This window comes from Centroberyx gerrardi, chromosome 24, assembly GCF_048128805.1.
Source record: "Centroberyx gerrardi isolate f3 chromosome 24, fCenGer3.hap1.cur.20231027, whole genome shotgun sequence".
NCBI classification, from domain to species: Eukaryota; Metazoa; Chordata; class Actinopteri; order Beryciformes; family Berycidae; genus Centroberyx; species Centroberyx gerrardi.
In genome coordinates, this window is record NC_136020.1 from 8,899,692 (window position 1) to 8,924,610 (window position 24,919).

General features: G+C 44.3%; 1 protein-coding gene across 2 annotated transcripts in view; it reads left to right on the forward strand.

The window, feature by feature from the left end:
• anks1b (ankyrin repeat and sterile alpha motif domain containing 1B) overlaps positions 1 to 24,919 on the forward strand; it is a 196,563-nt gene that overhangs the window by 62,914 nt on the left and 108,730 nt on the right. For both annotated transcript variants that reach the window (XM_078282203.1, XM_078282204.1), the window contains exons 6-10: positions 5,485 to 5,560; positions 7,444 to 7,545; positions 11,537 to 11,659; positions 12,804 to 12,991; positions 17,014 to 17,145. In XM_078282203.1, coding sequence (XP_078138329.1) covers positions 5,485 to 5,560; positions 7,444 to 7,545; positions 11,537 to 11,659; positions 12,804 to 12,991; positions 17,014 to 17,145 — 621 coding nt within the window. The remainder of the gene's footprint in view (positions 1 to 5,484; positions 5,561 to 7,443; positions 7,546 to 11,536; positions 11,660 to 12,803; positions 12,992 to 17,013; positions 17,146 to 24,919) is intronic.

Genomic DNA, 24,919 nt, shown 5'->3' on the forward strand with positions numbered 1-24,919 from the left:
TTTAAATGATACAGGAATACAGGTGATACAGATACAAGGCAAAGAAACCTGTCTGTGTGGCTTGTAGGTGCAGGGACTTTAAAGAGTAATGAGATGGGACTTGACTTTGACATTTTTAGTGTTTTATCTGATGCCGCTGTGAATGGAGGAGACGACTGGAACGGAATCTTTTTGTCCTTTTGTCTGAGTAAATCTCCATGACCCTGAATCTCTTTCCTCCTCTCCGTCTCTGCTGTATGTGAATATTTTAGAAGCCTCTGTCTTGTCTTTAATGAAAGCACGTACAATGTTTCAACACACACACACACATATACACTTTTCGCTCTTGCCTTGGCAGCATAGCAACGTTCTAACTGGATAGCTGTTTTGACAAGTAGAGAGGAGATGTGTGAAGAGTGTGTGTCTTCGTTTTTGTGTACATATAATCCACTGTATGCCTAAATACTTGGCAGATTCTCCTTTGAAAGTGTGTGTGCTTGGATGCATGCTTGTGTGTGTGTGTTTGTATGTGTGTGTTTGCCAGAAAGCATGTGCGCAGAGCATGCCTCACATGGTGTGGTGGTGGAAAGGGATGAATAATTGATTGGGAGAGAAGACTGAGAGGAGGAGAGGAGGAGGACAGGGTGTTCCTGAGAGGTCCTGAGAGGTTCACCGTCTCCTCTCTCCTCCTCTCTCCTCCTCTCTCCTCCTCTCTCCTCCTCTCCACACACACACGATCAGTTTCGACAGTATAGAAATCCACGGCTGCAGCCACTTAGGCAGCACTTCCTTAGAGTTGTCATATCTTTGTTACTGCACAGTTGCTGTCACGCTGCACGGGCCGCTATTTGTTCATTTACATTTTGTCTTATTGTGTAGTCTGAGTTGTCTGTCCGATTTTAAAATGCAGCTTTGTCCCGACCCAGAAGCTTTTTGGGCCATTTGTTTCCCTGTGAAGCCTTGTCAGAATGTAGCCTCGCTTTGCTGCTTTGTTCACGGCTGTTTTCATTTTCTTGTGACTGTTTTCTCTGCCAAACTAAATTATTTGCTCTCGTCGCACTTGGCTGAGATGTAGAGCTTAACAACCCTATATACTAATCACATTCTTACGACTATTTAACTTGCGTCCTTTCTGATCTCGGAAGCATTAATTGCTATCAATATAATCCTTAGTCACTGCAGATATTGTAATTATCACACTGTTAAGAGAATAATCATTTGTCTTTTCTGAGGCTGTAAGCATTTATTGGTATTAATATAATCCATTACTAGGGTTAAACCAATATATTGGACTGATATTGGCCTTTTATTGAAAATCTGATATTGGCCAGTAAACGTCATCCACCTTAAATATGATGGATATGATGGAGTTTGTTTGATTACATAGTTATTGTAGAATTAATCACACTGATTACACAATTAATTACACTGGTTGTTATCAGATTTAGATATTTAGATTCTAGATGAGTATGCATGATGATCATGATGGATATGATGATAATTGTTCTTCTTATTATTATCATTATCATCCTGGGATTCAATGGAGAGTTTAGTGTCATGTGATAATATGCTGTGATACATAGGCTTCTTGACATTTTTTTGACTTTTTGGGCATGAAAATTGATATATTTAAATATATTGAATATTGGCACAAAATATCAGCTACCAGCAGTTTAAATAAAAAAAAATATAGCGGTATCAGCCTTTAAAAACCCATATGGGTCAAACTAATCATTACTGCTATTGTAATCATCAGTCACCTGTCCCTTTATGTCTCCCAGTAGCTGTGTGTATCTTCCAGTACAGGACACACAACAAAGAACACACTGAACACACCTGCTGCCTCTCTCCTGAGAGATCCTTGACTCCTGTCCACCTTAATGCTGTGAGGTGAAGGATGGAAAAACAGGTTCACAGGTTTTTGAGCTCAGTCAGACTCTAAAGTCCCAGGCAGCAACCGATTCTGAATCAAGAAACAACAGAGTTCAGACGATTAAAGAGCCGTGGAGGCAGGCCAGTCAATATCGGAGTTTATTCAACAAATGTGCACATGAGAATGGACAAATCCTCCAGATCAACTTAAGCCTTTGTATAGGAAACTCCTGACTAAGACTTAGAGGTGTTGAATGACAAAAATGAATCATTCAAACCAGTTAGAGATTTAGACTGGTATGATGTATTTGAGACTACAGGTCCACTTCCAGTGTCACCAGACCATGGTCAAACTTGATGTTCATTGGGTAAGATGATATATGACATAGCAGATGCTGCGTTCCTCCTTTCCCTGACCGTGTAATGTATACATACAGTATAATGCATGTGGAACGGCTGTCTGCACTTCAAGGCTGGCAATATAGCGAGAAAACATGAAACTATTTAGGAGACAAGTTACATCTTCGGAGGCCTGACTGGTATCAAACTTTCCTTTGTTTCTGTCATCTTGTACTCCTGCACTCCCAGAATACATACATACATATAACATATAGCCACTGCAGTTTGGAGAATTTGGAGTGGGTGTGTGTGTGTGTGTGTGTGTGTGTTTCATCCCTTGAAAGCTGGAAACGTCTTGACCTGTTGGTTACAGGGGTTGTTTTGGTGCTGTGACAGAATAGAGATGCATGACTCAGTGGCTTTGCTCCCGTCTTCCCTGCCTTCTATCCTTGTTGCAGGCTGTGTGTGCCTGTTTGTGTGTGTGTGTGTGTGTGTGTGTGTTTGTGTGTGCGTGTACGAGTGCGTGCTCTGATCTGAAGAGGTGGGCTGTGTTTCTCTGCAGGGATTTGGCCTCGGGCTCCATGTGTCTAGTGAAGATGAACACCACACGCCTTTGATTTGCCTCCTCTTCTTCACTACCCACTGCTGCAAATCTCTCTCTCTCTCTCTCTGCGTCTCTCTGCCTACTGATGATGAGCATTGCAAGCCTTTGATTCCTCTCATCTCCTCTGCAATTCACAATTCTATCTCTCCCTCTCTCTCTCTCTCTGGCTGATAATAATGCACAGAGCAGCACAGTCTCTCTCTCTTTATCTCTCTATAGCTTTCTGTCTCTCGTTCTGCCTTGTTGAGATGAACACTGCCGGCCTTTGATTCCTCCTCTCTCTCTCTCTCTCTCTCTGTCTCTCTCTCTCTTTTCCTCTCTCTATGTCTCTCTCTCTAGTGTTATCTCCAAGGCCACAGTGTCAGAGCTATACTGTTGACAGTATAGAGTGGATGCAATGAGGGGCTCACAGATGGCCACCTTGTAAATTGTCAGCAATGGAAAGCACATCTGTGCGTGTGTGTGTGTGTGTGTGTGCGTGTGTGTGTGTGAGAGAGAGAGAGAGAGCTTGTGCAGGTTAGTAATTGCAGTCAAGCCATATAGGTCTGTCTGAGAGTGAATGAATTATTTATGAAAGCAGCAGTCTCTCTCTCTCTCTCTCTCTGTCTCTCTCTCTCTCTCTCTCTCTCTCTGTGTGTCTCTCTATGTCTCTCTCTCCTTCCTTCTCTCCCTCTTTCCATAATAATGAGGGGAAATCCCTATGGAGGAACCTGCTGTTGGGTGGGCAGGTAGCCAGCAAGGGGCAAAAGTTTAGTATAAACACACGCATAAACACACACACTAGACTTTTCTTTCACGCAAAGAAGCATTTCTCATTTACATTCATAGCGAAACATCCACACACTGCTACATTTACCCTCACACTGCAGCATTAGCCGCCAGCAGCGACAACGCCAAGCGCCGACCGGCCCCCCGAAAACAGATAGGAAAGTAATCTGAAAAGGCCCGGCCTCTCAATTCCCGGAAACTCGGAGAGAGTGAGAATCGGCTTCCTCGCTGCCCCGTGACATCACCGCGTAATCGCCATGGGAAACGGGACGGGAAGTGGTATAGAGATGACCTGGGGGGAGTTAGGAGGGCGGGTGGGGGTGGAGGGTGGGAAGGGGGGGAGGGAGGGGGGTGGGGGCGGTCACCAATGGTTTCCTGCTCTCCCACCTCCTCCCTCTCATGTGTGGGTAAAAGATCGACACCACTGGCAGGACTTCCACAGTGCGTTACGGTCGGCTGAGCTGCAAACGCAATCACTCCTCTGATTTCACTTTGGGATTTATACCTGCTATGTTCTCCTAAGGGAATTGGACCGTTGACCTTTGACCTCTCGAGGGCACATAGGAGTCGCCGGTGTTGCCTCGTTTCCCCCGCCTCTCTCTCTCTCTCTCTCTCTCTCTCTCTCTCTGGATGTGGTGATGACACTGCTGTTGCAGAGGAAGCAGAAAGGGTACAGTGCGTTTAGTATTCCCTGCAGAGGACGACTGCGTTGATTTGATGCAGCGTCGCGCTGAGTTGAATTTCCCAGCCATATATTTACTAGACCTGGCTCTCCTCCAAATGACTGAATAATTTGTCTTCATTAAGGCTGGGAATTTGGTTTAGTCCAGGTTTTGATTTGTGTTGTCCGGAAACCAACCGTGAAGGATGTGATGCTCTCGGCGTGTGTATGCGGCTGCGTGTGTGAGAGTGTGTTTATCGATGCATGGCTGCATGTACATGAGTGTGTGTCTGCGATCAAGTTCAAGTTCAAGTCTTTCCTGTCCCTGATGGATAATTTCGCCTGCTGCATGTTGTGTAACACGTTATAACCAAAATATATAGAAACATACTATAGTAGAGAAAGTGAGAAAAGGGACATCAGCATATTTATGGCTATAATTTATGTTGGCTTTAAATCTCTAGCCATGACCTTTTGACCTTGAAAACACAGGAACTGTAACTGCTGTTTGCCTTTGTATGGCACCATACAAGACACAATGAAACTATTGAGCTATTAGGCAGTTAAGCAGGTTTAGGGTACATGGGATTTTTAAAAACTTCAATCTGTTCTGTCTTATCTGTTATATTTGCTCAGATTCCCGGTGATCACACTGTTATTTTTTTGTACCCTTATGTGGCTCCTGTACATGTGCTCTGTTAAAACTAGGGCTGTCAGAGTAATCGTTTCTATCATCAGTGATCTAAGATGGAGCCTGTAACGCCCCCCCCCCCCCCCCCCCCCCCCCTCACTAGTTTCCATGTGTTGCATCATATCCCTAATATCCTCATCAGTAGCACTGGAGGCTGATGCAGGCCAGCATCCAGCCCGTATGGTGAGGGAAGCAAATTCGGCTGCATTTAAAATTGGGACGTTTCCACCCGGGCCCCCGCTGCTTGCGTAATGGTTTGAAATCAGTCTGGCCTCATGCCATTTTTAGACAAGGGAATGTGACTTTTTTTTAATCTCTCTGAATCGCTTTTGTTGAACTGCCAGAGAGAGAGAGAGATACTGTATCAAATCAAAATATTGTTTTGTCTCACTCCCGTTTTAATCCCTGCGCTTTTTTTTTTAATGCTCGTTTTGCTCCCAATCCACAACCACGTCTCTCTATTTTTGTCTCTCTTTTCAATTGTTAAAGTGATGGAATATTAACTCTCCGCCTCTCTCTCTGTCCCTCTCTCTCTCTCTCTCTCTCTCTCTCTCTCTCTCTCCCTCTCAGACGGAGAATGGCAGTGCCCTCCATGAGGCAGCTCTCTTTGGGAAGATGGATGTAGTTCGCCTTCTGCTCGACTCAGGTGGGTCTCTATATTTACCCTATCAAAACAAAACAGTGTGCGTGGGTGAGTGAGTCAGTGTGTGTGTGCTTGTGTGTATGTGCTTCCCTTGTTTTCCCTCTCCATTAACCTGCGCCTAGCTGCGCCACATTGTTTTTTTTCCCAGATTTCGGGCAGAAGTCGGCCTTAGGTGCTCCCCAGGCATCTGTCTGCTCCTTCATTCAAACTCTGATTTAACATCGCAGACTTCCATCACTATCATTGTTTTTGCAAGTCTTTTTTCCTCCTGTCCTGAGTGACTGTGTATCGGGTGTCCTGTCTCACGTTCATGATGCCATCAGAGTTGATGAGGGGGTCAGAGGTCATGATGATAACTGGAGACCATATCTGCACCCAGGGGAGCGGTGGCTCCCGTCAAAATCAATCACTCGCACAGGGAGGCGATGTGTGAGTGTGTGTGTGTGTGTGTGTGTGTGTGTGTGTTTGTGGTTGGTTTTTTTGTGTGTTGTGGAGTGGCTGTGTGTGTTTGAGGAGAGAGAGAGTGTGTATGTGTGTGTTGGTGAACTGTATGTGTGTGTGAGGGAGAGAGAGCGCAACAGAGAGGGTCTATCTGTACACGTTTGCCTCTAAATGTATTAAAATAACTGACTAATGTGAAAGCTACATTAAAAAGACACATCTTGTACGTTACACTCCTGTATTCAGACAGAGCAGATTGAGTCTCAAGCCCACCACCCCCACCACCACCACCACCCCTCACTTCCCTCTAGCACTTCCTGTTTCCTCTCTCTTGTGTCCTGTGGGCAGCCATGTTCTTTTGGCCCGGGATTTATTAACATCCTGGATCAACACAACGCTGCACGGGCCCGATTCACTGAACTTTAACCCTACACATCCCAAACACTGTGTGTGTGTTTGTGTGTGTGTGTGTTTGTGTGTGTGAAGGGACGCAGGATGGGCAGCCAGCCTTCCATTGTCAATCATGTACTGTCCAGGGAGACAGCTGAGGATGTAGAAGTGTCAACATCTATTCAATAAGCAAAAAATATCCTGTCGTATTTTTGGATCTACCAGTAGGAACTGGCACACTGCGTCAGCCTCAGATGGATTTCTCTGTCGGTTTTTGTTCATATCTTATGGTGCACAGCATGATCACTGGACTGGCATTTATGTAACGTGGAGGAAAGGAAAAGACAGGGAAACTGTTAACTCTCTTTAGAAATAAATGAAAAAGAAATCTCAAATCCTGGAAAAAGTCTCAAAAGTTGAGAAATTACATTTAAGATTTATAGTCTTTGTGTATCCCGCTGCATGCTATTGAGTTTGTATGTGTATGAGCCTGGGTTTTTGTCTGTATGTGTGTGTGTGTGTGTCACTGTTTTGTGTGTGTGTGTGTGTCACTATTTTGTGTGTGTGTCTTGTGTGTGCATGCACTTGAGTTTAAGTGTATGAGCCTTGTCTCTGTTTGTCTATGCGTCAGTATCCGTGAGACTGGGATTGAGCATGCAAGAAGAATGTGTGTGTGTGTGACTGTGTGTGTGACTGAGTTCTCAGCAGTGTTCTCTGTAGTTTTCTGTGTTGTTCAGGAGAGACTGGGGTCTGGAACCTGATTAAAACTGTGTTAACTGTTAATAGAGTCTTTGTGAATTTATAAAAACTCACTTTCATCCTCTGATGACTGCGTCTCATTCATCTTTTGCTGACTGGAGGTTTATGACTGAGTAGGTGTGTCAGCAGATCTGGGTCTCAGTGTGTGTGTGTGTGTGTGTGTGTGTGTTGGAATATGTCTATGTGTCTGTGATTGTGTAGGATTAGGTTGGGTGACATCATCTTGGGTTTAGTGATCTGACCTTGCCCTGTTGTGTGTGCATGTGTGTGTGTGTGTGTGTGTGTGTGTGTTTCAGGGATCGACGCCGACCTGAGGGACAGCCAGGGGAGAACGGCTCTGGAGATCCTGAGAGAACACCCTGCACAGAAATCCCAGCAGATCACTGCTCTTATACAAGGTAACACACACACACACACACATACACACACACACTTTTCAACATGGAACTTTATTGCGTACTCCATCTTTGTTCATTTCCAAAGCCCTTCTCTCTCTTAAGACAAGATGAACTTTATTTGGGAAACTGGGTCATTGCAGCAGAGAAGAATAGGAAGAGTAGCATACTGATAAAAACTACAATAAGTACAACATAATGAAGATTAAAGAAACAGCGTGTTCATCATGCTAATGCAGAGCTCCCATTGGCTTGCAGGAATTCTTGCTGTTTTGACTCAGAGTGTCTGCAGGTCATGAGAAAGTCTTAAAATGTCTTAAATTATGCTACTATACTAAACTCCTGGAAAGGTCTTGAATATAGTTAAATATAACATTTTAACTGGCATTAAAATGGTCTTGAAAACTCTTAGACTTAACTTAATGAAGCTTGCGGACATGCTAACACATGCAGGGCCTGCAGATGTGCATTGTTGGCGATCCACAGTTTCACCGTATGATGACACGGTGGCCGCTGCGTGCGGATGTGAACCGATTGATAAATTCCGTTTTCCAGGAAGTTTATCTTCCATTGCGAAACAATGGGAGCTCTTGTGTGTGTGTGTTCTGTGTTCGGCCTCCCACAGTGGGAGAGTCCACTCTTACACAAGCCCAGCCCGGCCTCCTACCATTGTCCTCGCCACTCGCACAACAATATGTTGTTCTTCCCAATCCTCTGCCATTGTCAAACTGGCTGGATTGGATCTTGAATAAGATGGTTATCGATAGTTTTCTGGAACGCGCAACTAAATTGATAACTGCTTTTGGGGCTGCATTGCTTATTTTATTTTACTGAAGTATTTGGTTTTATTGGATACATAGATTCACTGGATATCTAGTAAAGAGGGATTTTTTTGTATATACTGTATATTTCCCATTCATTTTTAATGACAGATTACTGTTATCCTGCTTTCCTGAAGTCTCAAATCACCCACACAACGTACTGTTTTAGGAATCACAATCACTTTATCCACCAAGTCCAATAAATATCCAGGAATTTGACTTGATGAGATTAGTACAGGGATATATCAGCAACTAATGTAGTAACATATTTCCATACTGGCACACATGGTACAGGGAGAACAGGAGCTCACAGTCAGTGCTAGGGGACGGTGCATATCACTCTTCATACTGCGTATATACTCACTGTTCAAAATATTAGGACCGCCATCCTGATACTGAGTTTCACCCCGTTTTGCGTAATCCATGTGTCAATTGTCTCCAGGCTTAGCGTCACAAAGAAACGGCATTTCAGTGGTGTCTTGCTTCCGTAATTCAAAGTATTTCCAGTTGAGGCAGGATGTTGGGGCGGGACGTAATGCAGGGATTGACTGTTCAGAAGTGTTCAAAAGTTCAAAAATGCTTTGTGCATAACCTTGAGCTGTCACAAATTCAGGATTCTTCAAAATGAATAAATTCCAGGCACCAAGACGGAGCTTATGTCACTTTTACTGTATATGTATTAGTTTTATATGATGGGAGGAGCTGTGGGAGGTATGTAGACCTACTGGTACGCGATGACATAATCATTAAAGATACCTAATTTTCCAGGAAGTAAAAGTAGTGGGATTTTGATCTAGAAATGTGAGAAAATAGATTTTTTTGTAAAATGTTTGCCATTTATTGTAAATATATAAACATTCAAACCTACTGTAAATTCGCTTGGTCGGGCTGGTTCAACTAAAGAGTAAGTGGTCCTAATATTTTGTGCACTCAGTAGAGCAAGTACCTGTTTTATTTCTCATTTTTACTCCAGTGTGTTTCGTGTGTGACCAGTGATTGTGTGTGTGTGTGTGTGTGTGTGTGTGTGTGTGTGTGTGTGTGTGTGTGTTTGCTCTGCGGCCCTTAGAGAAACCAAAGACTCTCCAGATTGCACCTTTTAAAGACACTTTTGTCCTGAGGTGATTACGAGGCTTAGTATGCACGCTGTAATCTGCGGTTTGGAAGCCTATGCTATCTGTCCTTGCGTAATCTCTGGGTATATACAAGGCACGTAGTTATAGATGATTTAAAGAGAGCGATAAAGATAGACGGAGACGGAGAGACAAGCTGAAGAGGAGCAGCCGGATAGAGGGAGAGATGAAGAGAAAGAGTGTCAGAAAGAGCCAAAATTAATGGTGATTTGGGCTAACTGGGGAGATAAAGATAGAAACAGGAAGACAGATTGAATCCCGGGAATGTTACGAATTGGCCACAGCTCCAAAATGACAGACATTAAAGCTGACATCAAGACGGGGAAAATATAGCCATGTAAAAGCAAGAGAGCTATTTAGCTTTAATTGGCGATTCCAATTTCCCATTTCATGTTTATTGCTCAAGCAATCTATGATGCATTTCAAGTCAAAAGCTGGGAAAGCCATTTGAACCTGTCCTGTTGTGGAATGTCTTTTGGATTTAACATTATGCAGCATCGTTTGAATTCTGCCACTCAACTCTCGACAGTGCAAATCAAACCGCTCTTGTCACTTTGAATATTCATAAATATGCAGCGAGCGCTCCCTGTCAAACTAGCAGACTGTAGGAAATCCAGAAATGAACAAAAAAGAAATACTTACCAGATACTAGATCAGAATAGGCCGCCTGTAACTTCTTAAACGCCAGACTGCGTGTGATAGTAACACTCGACCAGGAATAATAGCCATCAAAATCTCATCTCAGCCTGACTTCAGGAAACGACAGTTGGAAATGAAGAGAATTGGACTGAACTAGAAGAAGGAGAGAGTGAATGTGTGTGTGTGTGTGTGTGTGTGTGTGTGTGTGTGTGTGTGGGAGAGAGAGAGAGGACACAGCTGTGAGTTACTGAATGGATCAGCTGCATGCCATTTCCTGTTGGAGAGGAGATGGAAAAGGACACACACACACGCACACACACACACACACACACACACAGCAGAAGACCTGTCATTTACTCAGTTGTACCAGCCAAAGGGCTTTCTGGTTGCCACAGGCTTCTTGTTATGAATAGAATCCCATTTGATTTACTACTTATGATTTTCCCTACAGTTAAAACTCATTCACAGTTCACTTTTACTGCCGATCAGGTTATGTAGTGCAGTGCTTCTGTAACGCTCGGACACCAGGCTGCGTGTCCTCTGCTGTTTATGGAGAATCTACTGATGTGTGATTACAGAGGAATAAAAGTGTCAAGTGTTTTAATTCTTCCCCTCTCTCTCTCTCTCTCTCTCTCTCTCTCTCTCTTACACATTCCCACACACAGTATAATTGTATGCAAATGTGGTTGTGTATCATAATTATGGAGTTGAAAGCCGGGCTTCATAGTAGAACCCTTACACACACACACACACACACACACACACACACACACCTGAGCAGCATCTCTGACATTAACAGGGTCCCTCATTAGGACTCTGTAGGGCATCCGCCACATGATTGCACTGTGTATGCGTGTGTGCGTGTGTGTGTGTGTGTGTGTGTTCGGTCTGCCTGCATTCGTGCCTGCTAATGCCTCACGCTAGCTAGTTCATTATGGAGTCTTCTACTTGGTTTCTACCCCCCCCCCCCCACACCCCGCCTACCTGCTCGTCCTCCCTCCCTCCCTTCCTCCCTCTTTTTCTTTTCCCCTCCATAATTCTTCTCTGTTGCTTTTATGAAGAGCAGAGTGCTCTATTAGGGGAAGCTGTGAAGTGATTTTGCGGTGCGGAGAAAATGTGAATTGAATGCAGCACAAGCTGTTTACCGTGCTGATGGCCGTGCTATTATATTGATCTAGTAAAATGCCTCTGAATTGCATTTGCCCCCCCCCCCCTTCACACCATCCTCTCCCAAACTCTTCTTCGTCCCTCCCTTTCTTCTCAACTCACATTCTTTCTTCCTGTTCACCAACCTTCTTTCCTTTCTCTTTCTTGTCTTTCTTCTACATGATCCTCTTCCCCTCCCTCTCCGTCTTCTCCCCCGTCCTCCTCCCCCCTCTCTCCCCCTTCTCCATCTCTCTGTAGAGTATATGATGGAGGAGCTGGAGTGTCGGAGTGTGGTGGAGGAGCCTATTCGCAAGTGTCCCATCCCCGCGCCTCGAACCTCCGTCCCCTCGCCCTGCGCCTCCCCCTCCCTCAGACACAAGAGTGAGTACACAAACACACACACACACACACACACACACACACACTAATGCAAACAAAGTGCTGTACCCTGAATGAGTGTCATCAACATGTACAAATACTTTGTTTTGCCCTTTTGTAGATTTTGAAACTAAACATGTTCTGAAGTATGTGAGGAATGTTTTGCAACATGGGAAAACAAAGCCACACAAATCCAGAAATGGTGAGCAGCTCCTCTAGTGGTGGAAAATAGTCACTACCTCCCTGAACACCCATGCGTTGCCCTGGCCAACGCTGCCCCCTGTGTTTTCAGAGCAACATTGCAGCGAGCTATCCATGTCTGAATTCCTGCTGATCCACTCTCCTCTCTCATCGACTGTCAGCACATACCATAATTACCCTGATTACCTTGGAGACTGCAGGAGGGAGAGGGAAGAGAAAGTGATTAGCACAGTTTGCTCCTCAACACTTGCCTGAACAGGGCTTTGAACACCTCAGCATGGCGAAGCAGAGAGCCGGTGGAGGGACAGTTATGCACCCATTAGTTCCATCCTCACCTTTTAGCCCATTGTTGAAACTGGCGATCAATCAGGCAAACAGGATAGTGGAATCCAATTCCAGCTATCCTCACTCCCGTAGAGTTCAGTGTTGACTGGTGGAGGGTTGAGGAAAAGGATGAAAGGAGGCAGATAAAGAGAGAAATTTGTTGCATTTCCTTCCTGTGACTTCATCATCTCTCCTCTTCCTCAATGGTTCAACATTTTGTTTCACCCCCCCATGTGTTATCATTTAATAATAATAATAATGATACGTTTATGTGTATAGCACTTTTCTAAGGCAAAGTTCACAAAGTGCTTCACAATCAAAGATCAAGGTTACACCAGAAAAAAGGCAGACAAAAACAAAGAAGTAGCCATAACAGTGGGGTGAGATATGGACTGTGGTTAGGGTGAATGGTGGTTGTTTATATCAGTTTTATAAGGCTATTTTTACCATTTGTGTATCCTGTAGCTCAGTTATTAGAGCGTGGCACCAGCAAAGCTAGGGATCAGGGTTCATCCTCCACTGCACCCATACTAAAAATATGTGCACTCGTGGCGCTGGGACTTTGGATATATTTCTTACTCTGTTTTTCTTCCCCCAATCTCCTCCTCCTCCTCCCGCCCAGATGATGCGGTGACGGGCGAGCTGTCCAAACTGCTCCATGAGATTAAGAAGTGCCGGGACAGGGACTACTCCTTCGAGGAGCTCTGCCAGACCATCTCCTCCCACTCTATGGACAGCTTCGGCAGCGGGCGGCTCTCCGACGAGGAGCGCAGCGACCGACCCAACGGCACCCTGACCCGAGTCAGCAAGGTACGGTTTCTCAGCACCCGCAATGTTGGGTCTTGGGGGGTACGGGAGGTGACTGGAAGAACTTATGTGGTTGTATGGGAGGATTGGTGCGCTGGAAGGCATGGGTGTATAGAAGAGCTGATGTATTGGGTCATATTGGAGGTGTGATAGATAACTAGCAGCTTGGTCTATGGGAGAATTGAGCCACTAGGGGCCAATTTGTGGATGCTGGGTCTATTGCTGCCTTCAAGCGCTCCTCGTTAGCTACTACTTCTGAGTTCAGAAGTCACAACTTGTCACACATGCAAGTGCTTTTGCTGGGAAATAATAACAAAAAAGACCCAGTAAACAAAAGTATGATTTTGGTGGCTGTTGTTTCATTTTAGAACTCAAGTGGCACAGAGCTGCTTTGTGTTGCTGCAGCAGAATGGAGAGGAGGAAATGTAAATCAGTCATGTGATTGATCTTTAACTTGCTGTATACATCACTGTTACTATCAGCTGTTGACACACCATCCATGCTGTCTGCCCCCTAAACATCTCCCGACTCAGCAATTCCAGTTATATTAAAATTTCATACTTTCCTATGTGCGCTCAACTCATTATTAGGATATTTCGGACATCGCTTGAAGGCAGCATACTGGAGAACTAAGCCACTAGAGGCAATTTTGGATCTTGGATGTGGATTTCCAATGTGTGTTTGCTCTTACTGACTTGTATTATAGTGTAAAGCTGAGAAAAATAAAGCTCTTTAAGTGGAAAAAAAACTTGGATGCTGCACTTAAAACAGTACATGAATCATTCTATCCAGTTTCCTGACAAGTCAGTTCGCTGTGCCTGTACTGAAACGCATGAATCACTGGGTATCTTATCAGTGCCATGCATATGTCCTGTTGCATTTCATCCTCGCCCAGTAGGTAATTTGCTTTGTAGAGAGGAAAAACACACTCCACTTTCGCTGTGCACAGTGCATGAAATGAGACGTCGGAGTTTAAAAACCATATAATGAAAGACATTTCCGTGCGGATGCATATCGCCTCTGCATCTATTTTTGTGTGCTTGATGTTTTTTTAGAGGTTTTGTCACACAGCAGAAGATGCAGACGTGCCGTGAGTGTAAGGGAGCGCTCTTCGGTCATATGGATGGTGGTAGTTTGTCCAGCTCAGCAGCAGAGGGCAGTGTCAGTCAGAGCGACGCCGCCGGGCCGCCGGGCTGCCGGGTCAAAATGAGCATTCACTTGTTGTTGCTCAAACAGCAGCTTTTCTTCCTTGTTTGCCTTGGATTTGTTTCAAATTGTAATTGTTATTCGCCTCTCGCTCAGAACAGCCATTCACACTCCCAGCCTGCAGACATTTCTTTTGACCTTGCTGCTTTGTTGATGCTTTTCATGCCGTTTCTCTCACTTGTTCGTTCGTTCTCTCTCTCCTTCTCTCCCCACTCTCTTTCTCTCTCTCACACACACACACAGGAAAACTGATTAAACCGTTTCGGTACATGCAGCAGGTGGCGAAAATAGAGTTTTATCAGTATTAGCTGACCAGAGAATCACAGCTGCAGCTTATTTGTAACAGGCGGCGCAGCGTGACGAAGAGGCTTCATAGGTTTTTCAATTCCAGTGTCCTGGAAGTCAGACGCACCGCAGGACACAGGTCATCTATCATACTGAACCTGAGCCTATGGACCACACACACACACACACACACCAGCGCACACACAAACAAAAGCCCCACAGTTCAGTGTAGGGGCTATTGTGACAGTGATCAATAGCTTATCATCAATTCCATTACTTTAATACCCATGCTCAGTATGAAAGCAAGCAAAAGCATGTGTGTTTACGTACAGCAAGCATTCAAACCTGCACAGGCTTACACACATACTGAATAACACACACACACACACCTCCGCTCACTTAGGCTGTAATTATCTCAATCCATCTTATGTCCCCCTCTCTCTCTATAAGTACCTATTTGTATTCCATTACTGACATTCTCAGTGCATGTGTGTGTGTGCATGCGTGTGTGTGTGTGTGTGTGTTTATGTGCCCCCCGGCGGCCGTCTGTACATGTGGCCGTAGCCATTAGTATGCTCTGCGGCACTGTGATTTGGTCTATCACACATGAATAAAATATGAAAAACCCATGACACGCATCTATACTGCCTCGGTTCTAGCACACACTGTGCTGTCCCCGGAACAATGCACACACAACCTTTGTGCACATTGTGGGTAATTCTACTGAGGATGGAAATGTGCTGGTTGTGTGAATGAGAGTGAGTGCATATGTGCGTGCATTAGGGATCGACCCATATGCGACACAGAAATCTATATTTTACTGATACTGAAACAGCATTTAGACTGAAAAATAAAATATATTCATGCATACAAACTTGCATTAGAAGTAATTCAGGTTAAGGGCTTCCCATAGACAACCAGCGTAGTATTAATCAATCATACAATAACTAATAATGAATAATTAATGATATCCATCCTATCGGAGATGGACGACACGGGCTGGTTCTTAATGAAAGGCCGATACATCTGCCTGGGCTCATTGTGCATGCATACAGTACGTCTCCCGCGAGGATTGCAGTCCATTTTGCGTCGATCAGTATGCCGGTGTTGCAGCGGGCCCTTTGCGATCTGGAAAGATTGGTGACCTTTTGGTTCCAGCCTCATTTTGCGCATCCGTCTCCAATCTCGCTGCCGTCGCTGCCGACTCGTCCCATCTGTCCGTCCCTGCCCCGCTCGCTCCCCTCCGTTTCGTTCTCGCCGTTCTCTCCAGCTTTTCCTGCCAGCGGCGTCTGTAACATCTCTAAAAGTTCCTTCCTCTCTTCATCCTCTCCCTCTTTTTGCTTCGATTTGCTTTGCCCTCTCTTTGTTTTGTTTCTACCCACGGGACATTTCTTTGTTTTTCTTTTAGACCTCATGGGTTATATTGATTAATTTTCCTTCTCTCGTCACCGGACCTCCCCTTGCTCTCTGCCTTTTGCCAGTGCACATGTCACGCACTGCAGTGATATTTCTCTGTCTGTGTTGGAGGTGTAATCTGCTGTGACCTGCGTCCTCTGCTGCATTGTACGGTTCACTGAGATATCAGGGCGGCCATATCTGCCCTCTAACGCCCCATGTCACATCGCTCATCCTCACACCTGCCCCCAGAGAGCCAAAGAGCCCCAGGAAAGGGCACCGTGTGTGCGTGTGTGTGTTAAAGTTGGTCTCCTCTTCCTGCAGCCTTCTCTCTGGATAACAAAGTCCTTGTTGTCCACACTGCAAAAAAGTCCATCTTAACAAGTCATTTACACTCATATTCTGTCTGAAAATTTAGAGGGGGGATAATTCCACTTGTTGCAGGATTTTCCTTAAAGCAAGTGTCAGTATCTTGAAACAGAATGGCAGAAGAGGCAGAATGAGGCAGATCACTGCACTAGTATCAAGAAAATGAAACTTGATTCAGTGAAATTCTTGAAACAAGTTGATTTGCAATGGGGGACGAGTGCAGTTATCTCACCCCGCTTTTTCCCTTGTTTTAAGGAAATTAAGATTTTAAGACTCAATACGAGATGAAATGACTGAAAAGATACTTGTCTGTGTTTGTCTGAACGTTTGTGTCTGTGCTTGTTTTCCCCGTTTTAAACAGGTTTTGTCAAATCTACTGTATCTGTCTTCTTTTCACTTCACTTTCTCTCCACTCAATCATATCCTTGTCTTGCTCTAATTGCTCACAAAATTGCCCCTCTGTCTCTCTTCTTAGCACTTATTCTATTTCTTTTCCCAGTACTTTTCATGGGTCAGATGAATGTTGTTGGGGCACTTTGGGGCACCTTTGCACTCCTTAATACTGGTTACTTTTAATGTTGGTGATCTAGGAACTGAAGCTTGAATGTCAGAGTGTCAGCTCGATGCCTAAAAATGACACTGTAATGTCATATATAGATGTAGTATAGATCTGTATGGATCCTAGTATAGATTTGGTCTCAAGTATAGATCATTAGTCTGGATCAGGGTGTGCATAAATGATTAAAAACTGTGTGTGTTTCTGAAAACAGCGGCCCACCCCCCCTCTCGCTATGGCGCTGGAGGAGGACGAGGCAGAGAAGAGCTGCGGCCCCACGGGATTCTGGGAAGCGCTCACACCCTGCAACGGCTGCCGCAACCTGGGCTTCTCCAGCCTGTCCCAGGTAGACACACACACACACACACACACACACACACACACACACACAATCTGAATTCAGTTGAACGACTAATCGGACGACCCTCACATACAGGATATTGTGTTATGTTGAAGCTGATTTTGTGTGTGTGTGTGTGTGTGTGTGTGTGTCTGCATGTAACTGCTTATTTTGCGGTGTGCACATCATATAACTTTATAATCAACACGTAATGCAGCAGCACGCACACACACACACACACACAGACACACACACACACACACACATCGCTTCCACTACTGTGGAACTAATGATAGGCTAGTGAATATTGCCATTGTTCTGAGTGAATACTTTCACTGGTTACCTTGGGAACACAGTGAATGAGCCGTCACTAGAGAGACTGGCTCGCCTGGCAGCTCTGGATAGTCAGTTCGATATCTGTCTCTTTGTTTCGCTCCCTCGCTTTCACACCTCGTATTTTAGTGCTGCCTATCTTTCATCTGCGCTCATGCTCTCTCTTCCTTTATCAGAAATTTCTAAAAAATCTCCCTGTTATCTCGCCTTTTTTTCCAGCCTCTCACCTTCTGGTACGAATAGGAGAAACTTCAAGCACATGCAAATTAATATTGTTGAACTGAAAGATTAGATAAGATGAGAGTGAGAATGAATTTTTGCATTGCAGCAGCAAGTAGTAACAGGATACAGCAAAGAAAAGTAGAAAAGCCAGTGAAAGAGAAAAGCCTTTGACAGCTTTTACCATCATGGGACACTAAGAGTACGCTCACACCTACAGTTGGTTTTCTTTGGTCCGAACCATAGTTGAAAAGTTTACTTTGTAGCATTTTTGTATTTGGTTTGTTTAGGTTCAAACTGCCCAAATACAAGCGAACCAGGGCAAAGTGCAAACAAAAGTCACATGGAGTCACAAGTAGCTTTTTTTTTTGACAGAATTTTGTTAACCTGTCATCCGGTGAGATTAAAGATTTTGCCAGCCAGAGAGCAGGGAAGTCAAAACAAATCCGAAACTTTAACTATGGATTTGTTTGCGCTCTTTCATAATTCATAATTTCTCTAATAATCTCTGGTCTTCATACCAGGTAAGAACACAGGAATAAAAAGTTAAATATGAGCGTCAGTCCAGACTGCGGTTTGCCCTCAGTCACTTAGGCTGGGCTTTCCAAGCATGAGGAACTGCTGGCTATCAGATGTCAATATCCCTCCTTTATACCACACCTCTCCGCCTACAAGAAGTGACGAATCCAAACTTTAGAGCGAAATCCAAACTGTCCTCTAAACAGCGGTGAGCAGCGCTCCGTCTAGAGAAAGCTGGACTTACCCAACATTAGATCTTGTCCTCTGTCATCCCTTTGGTATGGTTGGTATAAAGCATCACAGTGTTGTGTTGTGTGTTTACTGACCTCACATTTCATGATTTCTGTTACCTCTTCCGCCATTCTGGAGCCGCCAACTAGCGCAGCTTTAACCGATCCGTTGAGAAAAGTTGATCCAAATCCTCCCCTTCTTTCTAGTATTCCTGCTTCATTATGGCAGCTGTAGCCTCTTCCCTCCTCCCTCCCTCTCTCCCTCCTTCATTCCTTCCTTCCTTCCCTCCTTCCTCTAACCCCCCCTCCCCATTCCCCCATGGTGTGTATATAAGTGTGGTTAAGTGTGTGCAGATGAGAGTGTTTAGCGTTGGGATGGGGCCTGGCTCAAACAGCAGGACACCTGACATTTACAACACAACACACACTCTGTCTTGTCTGCTGGCCGCCTGCCTGACTGACTGGCACGCTGCCTAGAGAGGATCGCACCTGGATGTGTGTGTGTGTGTGTGTGTGTGTGAGTATTAATGTGTTGTGTGTGCGTGGAAAGAATAGCACCTCTGTGTTTGTTAGTGTGGGTGCTGTTGTGTGCAAGAGTGTGTGTATGTGTGTGAGCAAGTGGGTATATATGTTAGGTGGCATCGTCTTGTGTGTGTGTTTTGTGTGTGTGTGTGTGGGTGTTGAGTGGCATCATCTTGGGTTTGTGTGGGTGGGTTTGTGTGTGTTTGTGCATGTGTTTGTGTGTTTCTTAAGTGATAGAGAGGAAGGAAGGAAGGAAGGGAGTCTGAGAGGAAAAAGAAATGGAGTTGTTATTGCATAATTAAATTTAGCACAGTGCAAAATTGGCCTGCGTAATTATGAATAAGCTGATTTAACATGAAGAGAGAGGAGGACCGACGGGCCGAGCCACTCCGCTGAAAACTTTCCCTGCTGCTGTCGCTCCCATCCCATCGTGTCGGTCTCAACCCCTCGCTCTCATCATCCCACATGAGGTTCGCCTCATTTTCTCAGCCTAATTCCTCCTCACCTACTTTTTCTCCCATCCCTCTCTATCCATCTTCATTCTCTCTCTCTCTCTCTCTCTCTCTCTCTCTCTCTCTCTGTGTGTCTGACTACTTCGTCCCTCACTATTCATCTCAACAGGAGTGTGTTAAGCTTCGTATCGATCGTCTGAGCGGCGAGTTTCCCTTGTCGTCCAGCTGTCGCTCAGACTGCCAGTGAAAGAATTGGACTAGTCTAGCATGTCATGACTCCTGGGGTCTCATATAGAAAACACATAAACCACTGTGTGTATGCAAAAGACAAGGCAGAGTTGCAATTTGAAAGTGGAAAAGCCCACTTTCAAATTCAAATTTCTCCATTTTTTTGTGATTTTTGAAAAGCTAAAGCCCATTTCTATCACGATCCATCCATCATTTGCGTTGTTTTTCATCATATTATTTGAAATGATCTTAGAATGGATTCAAGTCTATGTCATTTTTTTCGTAAATGAGGAACAGTGTTTCTGTAGTTGTTTTGTAATTGTGTGTGTATGTACGGCCACGTGTGTGAGCATGTGTGCATGTATGAATAATATCATCATTAGCTTGTTGGTGATCGTGTGTGTGTGTGTGTGTGTGTGTACACGTGCTAGGGGTGGCACCTCGTAACAGATTAGCCATAGCCAGACTTGAGGCACCCGCAAGATATAGAGAGAGCCCGCTCTGTTCCAAACCAGATAATCTAGCATGTCATTACTAAGTCTGTCACATTTGCGTATGTGATATGTGTGTGTGTGTGTGTGTGTGTGTGTGTGCGTGTGTGTATGTGTGCGTGCATGCATGCGTGCCTGCGTAAGGAAAATTCCCCTGTTGTGGATTTTTGTCACAAGCGACGACGCGGGTTTCCTCCCACCACCGCCATGTGAACGCTGACTGACGCCAAAGTGTGTGTGGAGGAGGTTTCCACTGCAATGAAGACTTTAAAAAGAAGTTCAGACCTCTGAAACAGAGATGGAGAGCAAAATACAGAGAGAGAGAGAGAGAGAGAGAGAGAGAGAGAGAGAAAGAATGCAAGAAAAACATGCAGATAGAGAGAGGTTGGCATGGTTGCCAGGCAACGCAGAAATTCATAACATGTCAGGCGTGGGATGTCCGCCATTGACAAATCTCAGCCACCATCAGCACAGGTGCGTCAGAGCACTGCGCACACATGTGCGCATGCACACACACACACACACGCACACACGCACACGTCAGAGTGTCCCCAACTGTGTTTTCTTGCCGCATTTCGCTCATTTTGCTACCGCTGGTTCTTCCTCCCTATTTTTGCTCTTTCCTTCTCACACTGTCATATACACTTACACAGACTTCCCCATTAGCTTTCTCCTGCTCTTTCTCTCTTTCTCTCTCTCTCTCTCTCTCTCTCTGTCTCGTCTCCCTCTCTAACTCTCTTTCTCTCTCTCTCTCTCTCTCTCTCCCTCTCTCTCTAACTCTCTCTCTCTCTCTCTCTGTCTCCCTCTCTAACTCTCTCTCTCTCTCTCTCTCTCTCTCTCTCTGTGTACATAGAGTCAGTAGTTTTTAATGGCTCTATCCCCTGTAGACTCTACAGCTACAGACTATCTTTCTGTCAACCTGACCTTCACACACACACACACACACACACACACACACCTAGTCACTGTCAAATACTTTGTACCGAATAGAGTGGCGCACACACGTTGCCCTTGAGTACATGGGAATTTGCTGTATGGCTCTGTGTGTGTGTGTGTGTGTGTGTGTGTGTGGTCACTCTTCCTCGTGACTCTCCTTGAGGTAAACAGGAAAGGGGGAAAAGATAGCAGTAAGAGGGATAAGAGCTCCAATAGAGAGAGAGACTACAGAGGTGAAGAGGTGGGATCTACAGCACTGGAACTAGAACACAACTCAAGCAAGGCATTCAACTCCCAGAATGCTTCAGGGGAGCTAATGACTGGTCAGATGTGTGAAAATTTGTGTGTGTTTGTCCAAGCCAAGCAAATCACACACACACACAGGTGACAGAGAGAGATAAGGGGAACATTTCTTTTGCGTGTTTGCGTATGCATAAATGACGGTGTAATTAGGTTTTTCTGTTCCTAATATTTAAACAGATTAGCGATTTCCACAGTTCGTATTTATAGAAAATCTATTGTGTGTGTGTGTGCAGGCGCATCCGTTAGTGTGTGTTCGTCCGTACGTAAGAACATCTAGATTAATTTGTGCACACTCCTTGGTAATCCGTACACAGCGGAGTCTTGAAATTTAAATTTAAATGTGTTGAGTTAATCTTCATATGCAGCGCTGTATTGTGGCTCCAGAGGACTTGTAAATATTCCTAGCTAATGACGTTAGCACACGACTGCTATTCCACACAGCATTTCTCCTCCTGGCAACTAGCTTAGGTGATGAACTTTGTGCAGAATTATTGAGGGTAGGGAGAGAGAATTTCCCTACAAGGATCAATAAAGTTTTACATATATTTGTCTATGGATCCGTCCATTTGTTTGTTTGTTCGTTTATTTGTTTGTCTGTCCGTCACACACGATATCTTAGACACCACTGATTGGATTTTGACGTAACCTGCAGGAATGATGCATCACGGGAAGACACGTGTTTACTGTTGCCTTGTTATTTATTGCAAATATACAGTATATTCTTACATATTGTCATATTTCATATCATAATTATTTTCTAATTTTCCATTCATTTTTTTTTGTTTATCTCAGTATGTTCTACTGCTGTTCTCTTGTATATATATACAGTATATGCTGTAATTTTCAGATGCCACTAACAGGATTTTAATGAAACTTGGAGAAATGATCTTAAATATCACCAAAGCACTCTAGCAGTTTCAAAATTACACTAATTTGTTATGTGATTGGCCCAGTGGTGGACTAATCATTCATGGGTGGTGTTTACTGCTGATTTTATTTTTTCATTCATATGTTCTAGTGTTGTATTTGTCACTCGCATCACTTTTAATACCCTTATTTACTCAGTTCTCATTTATACCCTGTATATTTCTTTGCTGTATCATATTATTTGCTGCTGAAACAACCCAGTTTCTCTACGGGGATCATTAAAGTTTCATTTAATCTAATCTAAGCTAATGATTATTAGATACAGGAGAAGAGCAATTGACCGTCAAGACCACATGTGGAACCTCAGCAGCTCTAAACTGAGACGTTTTGGGAGATCACAGCCAGTTCCCTGACTCAGTCGGAGCCGCTGTGTTTCCACTGCAGCTGAATGCCAGGGGCCTTGTCGTTGTTCAGACTTATGTCGCGTGTGGCTGTTCAATGGTGCTTAGTGGATTTCTCAAGGGAACGAAGTTGTGATGGATTATTCGGGGCCTAATCTTCCACTTCCTCCTCCTCTTCCCTCTCTCCTCTCTTCCCTCGCCTCATTTCTCCCTTCGCTCCTTACCTCTCTATCTCTCTTCTTCACTTTCAGTCTGTTTGCATCTCTCTCCGTCTCTCTGGTGTGATTGAACATCTCTAAGGGATTTTTAGTCCCTTTACAGATGATAGGGGATGAGGAATGCACCTTAACTAACCCACTTAAGCACTATTCAAACTGGATTAAATTTTACTGGGAGAGGTCCTGTAATGTAATATTTATGGGCGCTATGTGTGTAATGCCAGACAATCATTCATACAGGATAAAGGGTCTCTGTGATTTTCCTCTAATTACTGCTTGTATGTAACATTCTCAAATATAAAATGTCATGATCTAGACTTCTGCTCTTGCCGGACGGACAAATCTTATTATATCTTATTATAAAACATTCTTAGTTGTCACATGAAACTGGATTTTTCCGGGCTTTAAAAAATGATGTACATGGCAGATGCGTAATGGATTAAAATCACGGATGCCGTTTGTCATAATTACAATTACAGGCCCTACCTCAGTCAAAATAATCGAGTCCAAAAGGGCTTTTCGGAGCCCCTACATGTCATATATTTCACTCCCCCCCTAAAACACCCCCCATCAAAACAAGGGCAGATCAGCTGTCATGCTATCCTGCTCTCTCATCATTAAGGTGTGTGTGTGTGTGTGTGTGTGTGTGTGTGTGTTTTCAGGGTTGCTCCAAAACCAACGAGGGGACCATACTCGTCCTTAAAAGCACTGCCGTGCATCATGATAGAGACATAAAAAGCGGGGTACTTATGAAAATACAATCTAATGGTCTCATAAATGGGAACTCCTGTCATCTTGAGTGCTCCCCTCCACCTCCTCTGAGAGGTTCGGGTGAATTACGGGGTACACGAGGAACAGGGAGCGCTACTTCATCAAAACAGATGAGTCACTGAGCGCGCTCTTAACCAGCTCCATAGACAGTCCGACACCGTCGGCTTGTGCCGGAGCGAGTGGGATCTAACCTTTTAAGTCTTTAGCTGGCTTTTCTCTTGACATGCAAATTGAAGTGCTGTTCGATGAAAACCTTATGATACCAATTTTGTTGTTTTTCAAATCCTTGGTGATCTGTAGTGTGCTGTGTTAGTCTCATGACTCTAAGGCCCATGAAAGCCATTGTACAAACTCACTGTAAAAGCCTGTTGAGTGGGCATCAATCTGGAAACATGACAATTTTTCAAGAATAGAGAAATTTCATCTGATGCCATCAAAATGTAAACCAGTCAACCAAAACCAAATTTCATTTATTGTGAAAGGCATACTGAGCAGGATTTCCCCCCTTCAAATGGCATACACCCATCCAAAAATGATCCTACTCAATCATTACTTATGGCCCACTGGTAGTCTGTTAGTGTGTGTGTCTGCAGAGAGCCTGCCTTCTGCCTGCATTTTCAAATTTCTGAATGTTCGGGACGTTTATGGGCGTCAACCTTTTGGCAGCAGGTGTGTCTGGCTGCAACCAAAACCACTGCTAAATCGTTTTATATCTAAAAGCCACGCTGGCTATGGTAGCAGTCCCGAACTCTAAAACTGGTAACTAGCTGGCAGCTAGCTACCGTTAGCGTAGCTTCGTTGTAGTAGAAAAGCTGATAGCTAAGCTAACCAGCACCTACAGGTCCAACAGAAAACAGGCCTACGCCGCGTCGCTCTTCATCCCATCCTCTCCTTCAATACTCTCCAACGGATGAAAACCAACAGATTCACTCTCGTTTTGGAACGAGTCTTGTCTGCTTGGCATTTTGCCTTGCTGTACTTTTTTTACTGGTTTTTACCGTTCTGGCAACCGCAGGGAGGAGGGGTCAACTTTGAAAGTTGTGTTTTCAAGCCACAAGCAGCAAAATCCTACTCAGTATGCCTTTAAATACTTACACTACCTGTCAAATGTTTGGACACACCTGTTTTTCATTATCTTAAAGCCATTTTGATCTAAAGGCTTATGCTTAAATGCTTGAAATTTTTTGTTTTTTGAAGTTGATGCCTATGTATGATCTATGATGATCTATGTCTTTCCAAAGCCTTTGCCTTTCCATCAAGGCAAATGGTGGCTTTTATAAAGAATCTAAA